Below are 14,655 nucleotides of genomic sequence, written 5' to 3'. Positions count from 1 at the left end.
ACATTAAATCACCACAAATGCCTCCCCAGTCTAAAATAATCCATGAGTAGATAACACACGCCAGCTGAATTATGATCACATTTAAGTGGCCATGTGTGGACAACGTAAGACTCATTGATGAACGTCTCGCCCAGTCTGGGAGGAGGTTCTTTACAAAAGAAACATTCAGTCAGGACGGATATGAGCCTGGTTTTCCTCGCTGGAACCACACAGGGGAGGCTCGCTCTCCTAATTATGTCTCGTATCGCTATCGAAGGCAGCGGTTCTGATGTCACACTGGGAAACAAAGTGCTGCTCATGACGTATTTGTCACGTCGGGTTTCAGAGGTGGGATTTTTTTTCTTTTTGTTTCTGACAAAATAAAGCATCTCCACAGCAGTCAATCAACACCGTCGGGCCAAGTGTGCGTTTGCTGTGAGTTTTTGTGTGCTCGTGTTTGAGTGACTCACTGAGGTAACCTTGGGACTCTTTTTGCATAGTGGTGATGGGGCAGTCCTTATGTGTTAGGAGGAGCTGCTTGAGCTGAGTCACTTCATTCTTTAGCATTGTCACTTCATTCTGTAATAAAAAAAATAAATACACGGAATCATTATTTCACATGAATTGAGTCTGCAGAAGAGTCAATGGACAGACCGTGCATAATGAGGATACTCAAGGTTTTTAATGTTCCATGTCAAATTCCAAGAATAAGTTTGAAAGTGCAATAACACATGTTGCTTTCGGTTCATATTTATACCTGAAGCTGCATGTTGGTCTGCGTGAGTTCTTCTGCTTTCTTCTCTAACGACATCACCCACACTTTCCTCTTTTGTCTGCATCGCGTCGCCGCCGCTCGATTTCGTTCCAGAAACTTCCGCCGGCGTTCGTCCGGATCTTCGTCCACAACTCGCCTGCGCCGACCGCCGCTCGGGGGCGGGGAATGAAGTGTCTGCGTTGGCTGCATATGCTGGGTGGCAGGAGACATCTGAAACACGGAGGGGAGGGGAAGTGGGGTGTATTAATCATAACCCAGCTCTCTAATGAGACAGTTTACGGCTGCCAACTTGCAACCACAGACGCGATCTTTGTGACACACATGGAAAACATCCAGACACCTGACTGCAGCAGCCACCCTGCTGCTCTCCAAACACAAACAAGCGTCCATACACACCCCCAAAGCTATTTCAAGTGTGCCAACTGCCCTCAAAACAACATCTGGTTCAACGAGCGTGTGACTGGGCTGATTCACCGAGCTGCCTACCGAGAGGTGTCAGGCACTTTTCCACCACCCACTTCCACTCAGACTAACACCGGCAGACGCAAGTGCGTGGACGGACAGAGCATGACATATACTTGGCATGGTCAACTGTTTGCAGCTTCGACCATTACCATTTCTTGATGAGAAACATGGAAAGCGCAAGTGGCTTTAATGCATGCCAAGCATACATCAAAAGGTTGTTTTAATGCATAAATGGAGCATTTGGAGCATCAGTGACTCGTACCAATTGATGTTGTGACCGTCTATCATCCAACATTGCAAGGACGCAGTGACCTAATTCAAGATATGATGAATGTCTGACCTAACTTAAACTTAGCTTGTAGCAGACATGTGCACATTTTCACCTCTGATCCACTGGTGAAAGGACACTTTGATCCTCTCCTCTTTCATCTATAACTGCTTCAGACAACAAAGTGTATGCAGAAAATTGGTGAAGATTGCACGACTGCCTGTGTCCTATGTGTTGTGTTGTGTTTTTTTTTGTTATTTTGACTTCAAAATGGCGCCGCGAGAGTGGCTGCCTTTCCAGCAGCTCCCATATTTTGTTGTTCTACTTCTTCCTTTCATAACTTTGCTGCTGTGAATTGGTAATTTCTCCATTGCGAGACTAATAAAGGTTTTCTTATCTTATGTCGTGAGCCATACATGCATACTACAAGCACGTGTATTTGTGGTCAGAAGTTTGCCGCGGTTCGCTCTTTGCAAATGGGTGTGGAGCAAAGTTTCCATAGAACAAAACCACAATCATTAACATTTATTGACTGACCTCTTCCCTGCAACTGGCTATGCTAAAAGGATAAGAATAAGACAAGCAGTTCGATGACAGTAAGGTTGCAACAATTACACATTAAAAAAAAAAGGTTTACAGAAGTGAAAAATATATACAGTAGATCCCACTTGTCTATGTGTGGAATTTGGTTGTTCATGTGAGGTAATGTATGCAGTAAACACGACATAGCAGAGTGAAAACGGAATTTGCCTTCAAGGATAAAAGTGCTTTCAGAATATATGTACAGTATTAATTACATGACAAATTCATATTCTATTCTGTTCTAGTAAAACAAAACCATTTAAAATGTTGTTCTTGGAGATGTAATGTGATGAGAATATAAGCATTGGCACATCTTAATATATGACATATTTTGGGCTCACAATATTACTATTAGGGCTGGGTGGAACGAAGTGTATCGCTATATAAATATATCATCAGTATTCAGTACGCAAAATGACCAACCATCCGCGCTCCCAATCACACCCAGGGACAATTTTGAGTGTTCAATCAGCCTGCCATGCATTTTTTTGGAATATGGGAGGAAACCGGAGTAACCGGAGAAACCCCACAGAACATGCCGGGGTCAAACCCACGACCTCTGCACTGTGAGCTCGACGTGCTAACCACTGGACCACTGGGCTGGAATTGTAGTTTACTTAAATTTATTACACAACACTTATTGTGACCTTTTTTATCTTGCACTCAACAAATATTCTCTATATAAAATAACTAACACTAATACTAAAACTAAGAAAAACTAAACGAAAATGAAGAAGTTTCAAAAATGATAAAAACAACAAAATATTTCAAACAAATTAAAACTAACTGGATTAAAAAAGTCAAAAATGAAATCAAAACTAACTTTAACGGAAAATGTAAAATTATTATAACCCTGGCACAAGAGAAAATGTGGCACTTTAAGCGCTCGATACAATACTACTCCAATGCGGTAGGTGGTAGTGCACATTAAAAGATGGCTGTACCAAACTGAAGTATGAGAATGTCTTACCTGTGAAGCAGAGTGCATCTGAGGGTGTGGCGAGGTCTGGTGTGGGTGCCCGGGATGCAGGTGGGCATTGTGGGAGTTGTGATGTGGATTGTGTCCCTGCGGGTGATGGTGGCCGCCCTGGCCATGGCCCTGGCTGTGGTGGTGATGGCCGTGGTGCTGGTACGTGTGGGGAGGGGCTTGGAGATGCTGGTGCGGGTGTGAGTGAGAGTGCATGTGATGGTGGTTGCCTTGCTCTTGCCGTGACGACATCATCTCCATCATGTGACCCATGGAGTTCATGTTTCCGTTGGCGAGGGTGCCAGGGTGGTGTGAAAGTGCAGCTTTCAGCCTCTGAGTGCAAAGAAGGACCACAAAGTTGATGTAACAGATTTTCAGTAGAAATCCTCAGAAAAAGCAATTTGTCCATAAATTGGTCACTGTGGAATTGATTGCAAATTAATCGCGTCTTGAAACCATTCATGCAAAATGGAGTGTAGTACTTGGCTGAAAGCAAAGGGGGCACTGTTGAGTTAACCCATACAACTTTATCGTCAGAGGAAGAAGAACATGATGTCAGATACAGGTTTTCAAAACATTTGGAGAATCATTGCACCGCCCAATGGCATGGGAATAACTTATTTTTGAACATTTCATTTTCCTAACCTGTTTGAACCCGTTGTAACCTGTAGAAAGCAAAACTTAACTTAAATCTATGTACATGTAAGATTTACCCATCATTGCTGTTGTATTCTACATTTATCATCAAGTAAAAAGTGTGAATTAAAGAAAACGGTCCTATTTTGTCATCAGGAGTATTACCTCGCAAGTAAATCATCTCAATGCTTTTAATGTAATTGAAAAGAACATTAATTAACATTTAATATTGTTTACCATATCTTAAAGTTATATTTGTCATGTCAGTCCCAACTCGTTCTCTACTGCTCCTTCCTTGCTGTTTTCGGTTCCATACATTGGACATCACAATGAAAAAGACTGAAACCTTTGGTAGTTTTGATAAAACGCTGTTTGTTTTCCTCTCTCCTTCTCTTGGCCATCCCATTGGGATAAGTGACATAGTATCAACAAGTTCGTTTCGCCACCCTGCTCCTGAATCAAGTCTGCAGTTGCACAGCAAGAAGGTGGAATAGTCCATTGCATAAGAAAGCCGCATTTAAAACAGTCATGATGTTTTTAAGTTTGTGTATTACAAGTAAGACTAAAAGAAAACGTTCTTCATGTGTTTTTATTTTTTTTTAGCGGGGACGGGGGGATGTTTGAGGGCATCTGGAAATCATGGGGCTTCAGGTGATTGCCTGTGTTTGCCTAAAGGTAAGTACGCCTGAAGTAAAGTAAATAGCGTTAGCATACAGGCTAGTCAAGTAATGCAAGCATTTCAGGATCTGCATGATTTTTATCGTCTTTGTTTGCTGAGCTAAGTGGTATTAACATAAGCGTGTTACTTTAATACTTTCTTTTTCTCAGCAAGAAGCAGCCCACTTTAGCTACTCCTTTTTTAGTTTCACAGAGCGTTCCGTGTCAAGAAGTTCAGCTGGGCCTGGACTCAACGATGACATTTTAAAATATTGAAAAAAAATCTTTAAGAATCCATACACACCAACTTGTGCAGCCTAAAAAAATAAATGGATATCCAAGTGATTTGTTGATAATTTTCCTCATTGTCATTAAGGAGTTTGTCTTTTGTCCATCCCCACGTTCCCCAAAAGTAAATCATAGAAGTCTTATACGAACTGATATGTTTTATCTTGCTGAATACTAACAGTTATGATGGCTTCATGCACTGAGTAGATAAACTGATGAATAGCTCCATAAATCCATATGTCTGGGGAACAAATCAAAGCACTTAGTCTGTCCTCTATCTCCCCTTCAGTCCTGTCATTCCCCCTTTTTACGTTCCCTGATTGGCCATTCTGCATCTTACCTCTTCATATTCTTAATAACCTCCTACTCTTTGTGTGTGTGTGTGTGTGTGTGTGTTTATGAGATGAGCTCTCTGGCAAGGTGCGAGTCTCAGACTGTTGACCCAGCAGGAGGCTTGTTGCCTTAAGCGTGTGGACTACTTAGCCGTGACAGACGTTGCGGTTCTTCTCTCTTCACTCTTTAGGTGTTCTTATGTTGTTTGTGTTTACCCGCTTAACCTTTCCCTCGAGAGGTTGTTTTTTTTTTTCTTCTGGGCATGGCATGAAGACAAGATAATCCACAAACATTATAACCCTTATGGCCAGTTTGCCACAAGGGTTCAAATGTAGACATCATCCCCCTCAAAAAATAAAATAAAATGTCCGCCTCTCATTCATGACATTCACGTCAGCGGTGTTCACAAGTAACAGGTCAGAGCTGTTTAGTCTAATGTGTTGCATAAATGCATTTACATTTGGTTTGATTTATGGTTTTGGAAATAAAAGTGAGCGAAGGAAAGACTTCGACACAAGGCTACTGCCATGGATCCCACACTTTTCATTTCGGAATTCCCTTCCCCCTTCCTCCCAGCTGCTGTCAGTAAGTCCATGGAGCGTCCAGGGCTCCATATCTTTTAACAACCTCTACATTCACGATTCCCACAGGGAACGTCATCCAGCTGGTCTGGATCACAATACTTAGACATGACCGGAGCACTCCATCAGCTCGCCCTCTCCTCTCTCACACCATCCATGAATGGTAAGCTTTTTACCAGACGACTAAAAGAAGTCCACGAGTACCGTCCATTCTTTTCTGACCTTGATTTAGAGCTGCATACCCACAATCCCCAAATAAATGTTAGTATCTATTCTAGAGAAACCGGAATTATGAAATGATGACCTTGTCATGTCTGTTTTAGGTGAGTATGGTCTCAGTTTGCCATACGAGACATGCCTGAAATAGTCACACAGACCTCACATTGTTTTGTTTTGTTTCTCTTTTGCTATTCCACTTCCATCTATATCTGATCCAAAAATTCAGCCGTTGGTAGCCGCTTTGACCGCAGCCTGAACAGGTCAACGCTCACAGGAGGAGGAACAACTCCTCCGTGTTGTGACCACCGGGGTTAAAATACCACAGAGGCCACGCTAACACACAGCATGCAGCCTCAGGCCTGCAGCTGTCCTGCCATACGCACATGCAACGAGAAAAGTTTGTTGTAACACATGGAGAGGAATAGTGGGATAACAAGTTCAGGACTCAAAACAACGTCAAATCAATTGATCTTGCGGCCAAGACAGAAAATGGATTATAGCAGGCTTACAGACATCCATCATGTTCCTCGGAGTCGACGGAGACATCGCCCGCCTATCACGGGATGAATTCTGAGGGCGACAGCCCTCACACAACACATTCACTTCACCCTTCAACTTGTCACTCAGCACCCGGGAGGTGAGCCCCGCCTCTCTTGTTTTAGAGGAAAACCAATCAGACCCAACTGCAAGTCTCAGAGTCAGGTCAAGTTATCACAAGGAAAAACATAAAATGGCTATCATGCGCATGGGGGCGAGGCGGGGGCTGGGGGGGGGCTGCTTGCAACTTGATGCCATGATAGCAGGCCGTAGAGGGTATGAGAAGGTGAAGGCAGGCTGTGCGCTCGCAAAAAACCCTTTTTAGAATGTGGTGGAAGAGCGTGGGGGGGGGGGGGGGTCGTCTGAGATTAGACGCCTCTTCCAAACAGGCCATCAGCCCACAACAGCGTGAGCCCGTCTCTCGTTGCGTTTGATACAAGTCCAGCTGGCAGTGCCGTGCTAGCCGTTTCATAATTGAATTAGTCAACAAACAAAATCCAGATGCAGGTCAAATTTATGTAGTTGCATGGATGACGAGTGGTGATGGTGAAGAACTGAATGATAACTGAAACTAAAAGGATCATGCGTTTTTTACGAATTTAAAACAGCCAACCAACAACAAGGTGATGAGCAGCGTAACCTAGAAAGTGTGTGACCAATGACCGAAGAGTAGTGGCAAGTTGAAAGGTACAAATTTCCCAATGTACTTCGGTTAATTTGTTATTTTAGATATGTTACTTGGGTTACTACCCTACGTGTTGTGTAGTAAAGTGAAATAAACTACAATTCTCAAATGGCTGTTTTGACCTTTCTTCTTCCCTACAGACATATATAGCACTACCAAAAAAATAATTCTCGAAAGCTCATGTGTCATATTTCATTGGCAAAGACGTGAGTTTTATTTAGTTTTATCACACGAAAAAAATTTCAATTTGGGTTTTTAATTTTGTTAGTTTTTGTTATACCTTTACTTGGCATGCAAGTTATTCAAGGTTTTTATCTTGAGTTGCAAGCAGAAATTGTGGTTTTGAACACTAAATGGAGACTAAATGTTTTCATAAGTCATTATTGTCTTATGTTGGAAAACAATCTGCCAAATTCTGTCCATTCTGAAACTGTTAATATCTGCCACGTTTCGTCGTAACCTTTTAAGCGCGTGCTAGTTGAACAGAAACGGTGCAGCAAAACATGTACAGAGACAATATAACTATACTCACAGGCATATATTTTGGATGCTCTGCAAAACAAACAAACAAAAAATATATATTTATGACTAGAGCTTACTGCATCACTTGTGTGAGAGTCAAGTCTATGCAGAAAAGTGGTGACGATTGCACGACTGTCTGTGTCCTATGTGTTGTGTTGTGTTATTTTTGTTATTTTGACTTCAAAATGGCGCCGCGAGAGTGGCTGCCTTTCCAGCAGCTCCTGTATTTTGTTGTTCTACTTCTTCCTTTCATAACTTTGCTGCTGTGAATTGGGAATTTCTCCATTGCGAGACTAATAAAGGTTTTCTTATCTTATCGTATCGTATCTTATCTTTTTAATTTACGGTACAGTATAATTCATGATTGTATTACACTGCCCCCAGATGGCAACGGCATGCACACTTAAGGAGCACGATGTCAAGGAGCATTGAAGCACGAAATCGTGAGGCACAAACTGTTCAATTCATTACATTCTATTCAACTGTTTTATTACTATATGTTTTTATAAAGTACAACACTGTGCACTGACATTTTTCATATTAAAATTACATTACAAGCATTTTTGAAGTTGTTATTTCGAGCTTGAAGTTTTGAGTTTGATGTAAAAAAGAAAGTCATTAAAATTAGTCATTCTGGCACTTTTTTTACTTTTACTTAAGGAGTTTCATTAGTAAGGAATAAATCACCTCTACTTAAGTATAGAGCTTGAATACTTTTGCTATGTCTGTATGTGACTCGAATTATGTGCAAACTACAATTTTCAATCAAAGAGTTAAAAATGAGAAACTTGATGTACCTTGATCCAGGTACAGCAATTGGGCAGCTGCTACAGCTCAGCCAAAAGTGGAAACAAACCTAAACCTGAAATATTTGTTCCCACCACCAGAGTGACACATCAACAGGATGCTAGCAAAGTGATGACAAGCCATTCTAAAACACCTTCATCAGCTTTCTTGATGCCTTCTAACACATGGTTGCATTTTGCCACAACTGAGCCGCCACGACATTTCACTCTAATAACACACATACAGTACTGTATATTTGTACATGGCAGACACCAAAAACAGTCATTAAATAAGGACAGGTGTTAGCCTGTCGGGTGCAAGGCACAGAATTTGTCCTATTTTGTTTGGGACCGGGGGATTGGAGGGGGTGTCAAATCACAGCAAACTAAACTAAACTAAAAATCTCGTTTTGTGATGGTGTTCATGAGGCCGTTTTCAACAGTTTTTGCAAATAAGTGAGGGACAATAATGCAGTAAATAGAATATGTGCCGTTAAAACTTTTTTGAGTATACCTACTCTCACACCTTTGCCCCGCCCCCTGCTCTTGCTACCTTCTCTTTTTTCGACCTTTCTATTTTATGTGGTTTCAGGCAGAGCAGGTGATGGGCCATTAACGATATTTATTAATGGCCACTTCCTCTTTGACACAAGGGTGCTTTGAGTGATGTCCTGAGAGTGTTCTGGGCAGCTTCGAAGATCACGCCCGGGCTTCCACTCGACAAATGACTTCATATCTATTAACCTGAGATGGAGGAAGTGCAGGAGAAGGGACTGTGGGAAGAGACTATGCTGGGAGGGCTAAATCAAGCACAGTGAGGTCAAGGTGAGCACTTTTATTCGCCATAACAAGGGAATAGGGTATTATTTAGCTACCAGTGGGTCTCTGGAGCCGCACAACAGCTCCTCAAAATTTAGCCATGGGTCAAGTAACTGCATCATCGAGAAGAAGTTAGCCATAAAAGCACAGCCGAACCTTCACAGTGAAAATGCCCAAAAGTGGTGAAATTCAACATCCAAGCTAATTGTTCCAGAAAAGTATTGCACAAAAGTCAAAATCAATTTGCCGTTTAAAGTGTCAGCATGTGTCATCTCAAGAGATGTCAGGAAATCATGTGAGACTTTAGTACTGTGAGCCTCTAACGAAGTTTTGTTTTTTCTGTTTTCATGGTGTGTTTTTTAATACCACCTGAGAAGGGGACTGTTAAGGGCAAAAAGGTCAAATATGACAGAACTTCAAATGAAACGAAAGCCCCTCTACAATGCTAGAGTAAAGCCCAGATCCCAATTAGGGGCGAACAATTGTTTCAGGTTTCATTTCAATGTTTGCAAAATGTTTGCCAAACATTCGCCAAATACTTTTCTTGCAACAAGAAAAGACACGATAACTTATGGCGAACGTTGGTAGTAGTCCTTTTTGTGAAGATGATAAAGAATATGTGCCCTTGAGTATCATCGGTCAAGATGTGTTGTTGCTAAGTTTGTGTTCAAATATCCATTGACCAAAAGGTTACAACTAGTGCAACATTAATACCAGTTCTGTTTGTTTGCCTATGACTGAAACATTCAGTGGGTGAACCTTTTTAAGTGATGTGGTTTGTTTTAATACACAATTCTCTTTGTTTCAGGTTTACTTCAACTGGGAGTGGCAATAAACAGCTTGAAGCAAGCGCTAGGCCTCTTTTTGGAAGAATGATTCACTATTTGCAGGTTGAAATGAGCCACTTTTCATTTGCAGGTCAAGATAAAACAAATAAGCCTGGTGACGGTTTGCATTTCAGAGCACTCCAAAGTCACGTCACCCATAAGCAGGGTTGAAATAGTTGTGACTTTTTTCATTGCAGTTCATTTTGCTTCGGTTCATTTAAATTAATTTAATTATTATTTTTTATGGTAGTAGTTTGGATTGATTTTTTAAATGCATTCTTTCACTTTAATTTATATTAGTTGAAGTATTATATTCATATGGAGTATTTGTTGAGTGCAATTTGGGAGTCAACCAGCATCACAGAACAGACGCAGGTCCATTCAGCCAGCACAATTTCCAGGGGTCACATTTGATTCCAGGAGTATCATTTGTTTCAGCATTCCTCATTGGCATAACGTTTCGGACAATATTTAGTGCGGGATTTGGTCCCCAAACTCTCAAACCAGCACAGTTCACCATCTGCAATTTAAAAGCAGCGGCTTGCCTGTGTAGTTTTGCCAAGCGCTAAGAGGATCTAATTCCATTCTAATGCCTGCCTGCAAGAACCCACTCTCTGTCCCCTTAAACTCCACACCCCCCATTAGTTCACTTTTATTAGATTTCCCTCTCGCCCAGAGAGGCAGTAACCCTCCACCCCCCTCTCTCTCATACACCCTTTTCTCCCTGTGCTTGCCAAGAGCTGGGGACTGTTAAACTGATTTCCTCAGGGAACAACGAGGCAGACAGTCTGATGGGAGAACTCGGCTGAAAGGTCGCCCCCTGTCTCCTCTCTCAGGTCCCGGGCCAAGTACATAAGAGCTGGGCCCACCTCTGACTGCGGCACGGTACAAACTGGCTGTTCTGCCAAGGCCAGACGCTCGGACGAATGGGACGGGGACAGCGAGACGCACACCCAATGAGGAGCGTGATCCAAAGCATGCGCTCATACTCTTAGCTGCTTCTCCACCCTGTCAACTTAATGAATGGGGTTCTGACTGCACTCTGTTCCCGCTCATTTAAAGCAGAGCTCTCAACAAGAATTTTATGCTCACTGTTACAACCGCTCAACTCAACAGAAGGCCTAATAATAAATGTGCCTGGGAGAGACCAAAACATAGCCTACAATCATAACCATCATCATCATCAATATCATCATAATCACAATCATAATCATACAGACTGACTACAGAATGCCTTAGTGGATCAACAGATCATTTTCATTTACTGCAGATGGAGCTCTTTGCCAGTTAGAGACAGACACACCCTATTGTCCTTTATAACAAAAGGAACAAAAAAGGGAGGCTTTTATTGAATTTCATCTGGGTTCTGTGGAGAGAATTTGGAGAAAAGAAAAATAAAGTGGTAGCAAATGAGATCTCCTGGTGTCCAAGGAGATCAAAATATTGACCAAACTCGTCAATATTGACTAGAACGTACCCGAGTGAAATCTTTGACCCGACAATCTTAATCCAATCACATCTCTAGTGTATTAGATATGATCGTGTAGTCTAGGGAACAATTCAATCAACGGTTTGTTGTCTGGGGTCTTTTGGGTGATTGGGTTCATTGACAGTGTACTAGTCCATGGATGTGATGGCAGCTGGTTTACCCAGGCTTGGCTGTGTCAGATCCCGCCCTATTCACAGGCCCTGGACCATGACCAAATTGCCTTCGCATCAGCACAGCAAAAACAACATGGATTTATCCGAAGAAGAACAGATGCAAGACAGTCACCCCCATCCACACACCAACCCCTACACATACAAAGATCCTCAAATATTATCTATTAAACCACATTCCAAATGCAACATGTTGCCCCCACTCCCAAATAATGCTAAATATGGCCAAATAATGGCCAAAATATTCCGTAAAAATATGCATAGACATAAACATTCTACAACAGTGAAAACCTTCAAATATGCCTGACCAAAAGTAAACAGATCAACTCTTTCACGTAAAATGAAACTCTCAGAGCGTTTCCAGCGCCCAACCAGAAAAGTTCTGTTGCTTGGCGTATCGATAAAAGTGTGATTTAATAGAAGAATAATCCAAGTCATTTTAATTTACTGTCATAATAATAAAAACACAAATGGGTGGGGGGTTTCCATCGCTTTTTTCTTTCATAAAAAAACCAACAAAAATTTATTGAGTGAAGTTCAAGGTTATTGTAGGAAATGAAAAAAAATGAAATTGAAAAAATATTTTCATGAACAAAAATATAGTAAAACAAATTGTTTGAAGAAGAAAAGGAACTGATCTGCATCTCACTTTTATGAAAAACTAACCAAAATTAGCTATGATTGTAGCGGAACCTGTCCTTCGTTTTCATCTTTGTCAATGAATATCATTTGAGGAATCTTTTTAAATGAATTAATTTTAGTACTGCTGTACGTTTGAATAGAAAGAAGAAGGTCAAACAGTCGTTTCAGAATTGCAGTTTACGTTATTACACTAAATTTAGTGACCTTTTTAAAAAAATATTTTGCACTTCACAATTACGCCATAAATAAAAAGCTAAAACTAATACTAAAATTAATAAAACCTAAAGTAAAACAAAGCATTTAAAAAAATGATAAAACGTATAAAAACTAAAATCCCTGCATTGAAGACAGATTAAAACTAACTCAATTTAACCCTTTTGGGGACAACAGTTACTATGGTGGACAGCTTATCTTGTTATCAGGTTACAGGATGCATGAAAGGGTTAAAAAACTAAATCTAAATGAAATAAATATGAACTATAATGAAAAAATCCCAAACTATTATAACCCTGGTTAAGTTTAATTGAGGGACATCCCCAATTAAAACTTTGCCACTGCAGTTTTATGTTCTGATGCAGATTCTGGAAAGGATGATTTCCATTCTTTTCTATAGAGAAAATTCTCAAGGATCGGATTCTGAATGACTTCAGCGGTTCTGATGTGCTCCGAAGAAACGATGGTGATTGTGTGAATAAGCAAGATCTATTCAACGAGTGGCACCCCATCGTAAAAGTTCCAAGAGACAGTATGTCTCCGGCTTAGAAAAAATACAAAACAGTGGGATTCAGTGTGAGAAGCCCCCCCCCCCCCCGACCCCTTCACCTCCTGGCCCCTCCTTGGTCTGAGTCCAACACTGATAAACTCACAGCTAATCACTCTGACTCCACTCACCTCAATGGTGAAAGAAACAATTGCATATTCATCACCCGTAACGGTATGCCAGTACATGTTAGCGTGTGTCTTCTGTCATGGCTCCACGTTGGCCTGAGGTTAACTGCACAAAACTGCTTAGATAAGAGAGCTCTGCATCGACTATAATGCAAATGCTTTGTTGTAGTCCAGCTAATCCACAAATGTGTTTTGACTTCCAAGGACAATAACTACCAGGGCCAGAGGAATGAGGGTGAGTCATTTTTCTGCACGTGGTACACACACACGGACACAAATGTATACCGTACAGCACGGCATACACGTTCACTGAGGTTCTGCCTGCAGATTCAGCTGTGCTCTTAGTTCACCGTCCCTCTCCGATGACATCACGCCCTGACAATGTTGCCATTCATACAGATGTTGCTTACAAAACCTGGAAATACACTTCTATTGTGCGTGTGCGTGCGCGCGTGCTGTGCCTTACATCAGGAAGCTTAGCATGAGGTGTTGCGCAGTGGTGCTAACAAATGCAGCCAAGCATTGCAATTATTCAACTGAAAGCAAATGATTCCCCACTAAAACAATTACAAGTGTATAAAATGTATTAATGATGACGTATAAACACATGCTGTATTTTGGCATTTTATGAACATTTCTCAAATGTCCTCGTACTGAAAATGAGTGTAAAACTGTACCTTTATGCCTATTAATCTAAGGACCTAACACTAAGGGCTGTGTAAACGAAATGTAAAAAGCTACTTTGGTCTGGTGAAAACCCTTTGATAATATGTTCTCCTGTGTAAGATGAAATATCTCTTTAAGAGAAGAAGGTTTTTTTCCCCTCCCTCCGCAGAGTAAAAAGGAGCACATTTAGAACATGCCAGGAATTATGTCATCGAACCCGTCGTGTGCCAGCCCCATAGCCAAGAGCGCTGCAGTGGAGCAACATATAGTATTGTTTACCTCATTGAAAACTCAGCGCCTAGCCTGATGCTTGGTGACACACTTATTGTCCTTAGTAACAATGTCAACAATATTTAATTGGAAGCTAACAAATAACACATTTTTCAAACATGAAAAAGATTTGGCTGTCTGAAATTGGCAGGCAAGCGGGATGGAGAAAAGCACAGAGCTCGTTTGAAAAAGAACACAAAAAAGCCAAGATGCACGACTTTGGGAATGGATGCACTGACATGAGCTGAGTCATGTGTAATTCATGTGGCACTCGCTTACGTTGTTTGGAACAAACCCGATAAGGCCGTCGAAGGAGAAACAAAAGAGGACATACTGTAAGTGTGGATTTTCCCACAGCGCACACTTACCTGCCTGCCCAGGTGCATGCACGTTTGTTATTGTGCGGAGATGATGAAACAGAGCCGGATCAGACCATGTGTGCATGTGCGAGTGTGTGCTCACGAGGCCCCGTGGAGAACCGTCTCTGAACGGTGATGTAATGCATTGGCCGGCATGCTGTGGAACTTGGCCTCATCCCTATTTCCTTCACACTACGAAGGTCAACTATCCCACAACCTCTCGCCCACAACACGCACCGTTCTGTT

The 14,655-nt window shown here is 41.6% G+C and overlaps 1 protein-coding gene across 2 annotated transcripts in view; it reads right to left on the bottom strand.

Annotated features, from left to right (window-relative positions):
- creb5b (cAMP responsive element binding protein 5b) overlaps positions 1-14,655 on the bottom strand; it is a 59,341-nt gene that overhangs the window by 5,882 nt on the left and 38,804 nt on the right. For both annotated transcript variants that reach the window (XM_052066616.1, XM_052066615.1), the window contains exons 8-10: positions 3,040-3,369; positions 737-964; positions 450-558 (exon numbers count right to left, since the gene is read on the bottom strand). In XM_052066616.1, the coding sequence (XP_051922576.1) occupies positions 450-558; positions 737-964; positions 3,040-3,369 (667 nt within the window). The remainder of the gene's footprint in view (positions 1-449; positions 559-736; positions 965-3,039; positions 3,370-14,655) is intronic.

Source organism: Hippocampus zosterae, chromosome 5 (assembly GCF_025434085.1).
Source record: "Hippocampus zosterae strain Florida chromosome 5, ASM2543408v3, whole genome shotgun sequence".
Lineage (NCBI taxonomy): Eukaryota > Metazoa > Chordata > Actinopteri > Syngnathiformes > Syngnathidae > Hippocampus > Hippocampus zosterae.
This window is presented reverse-complemented; position numbering and strand designations above follow the sequence as displayed.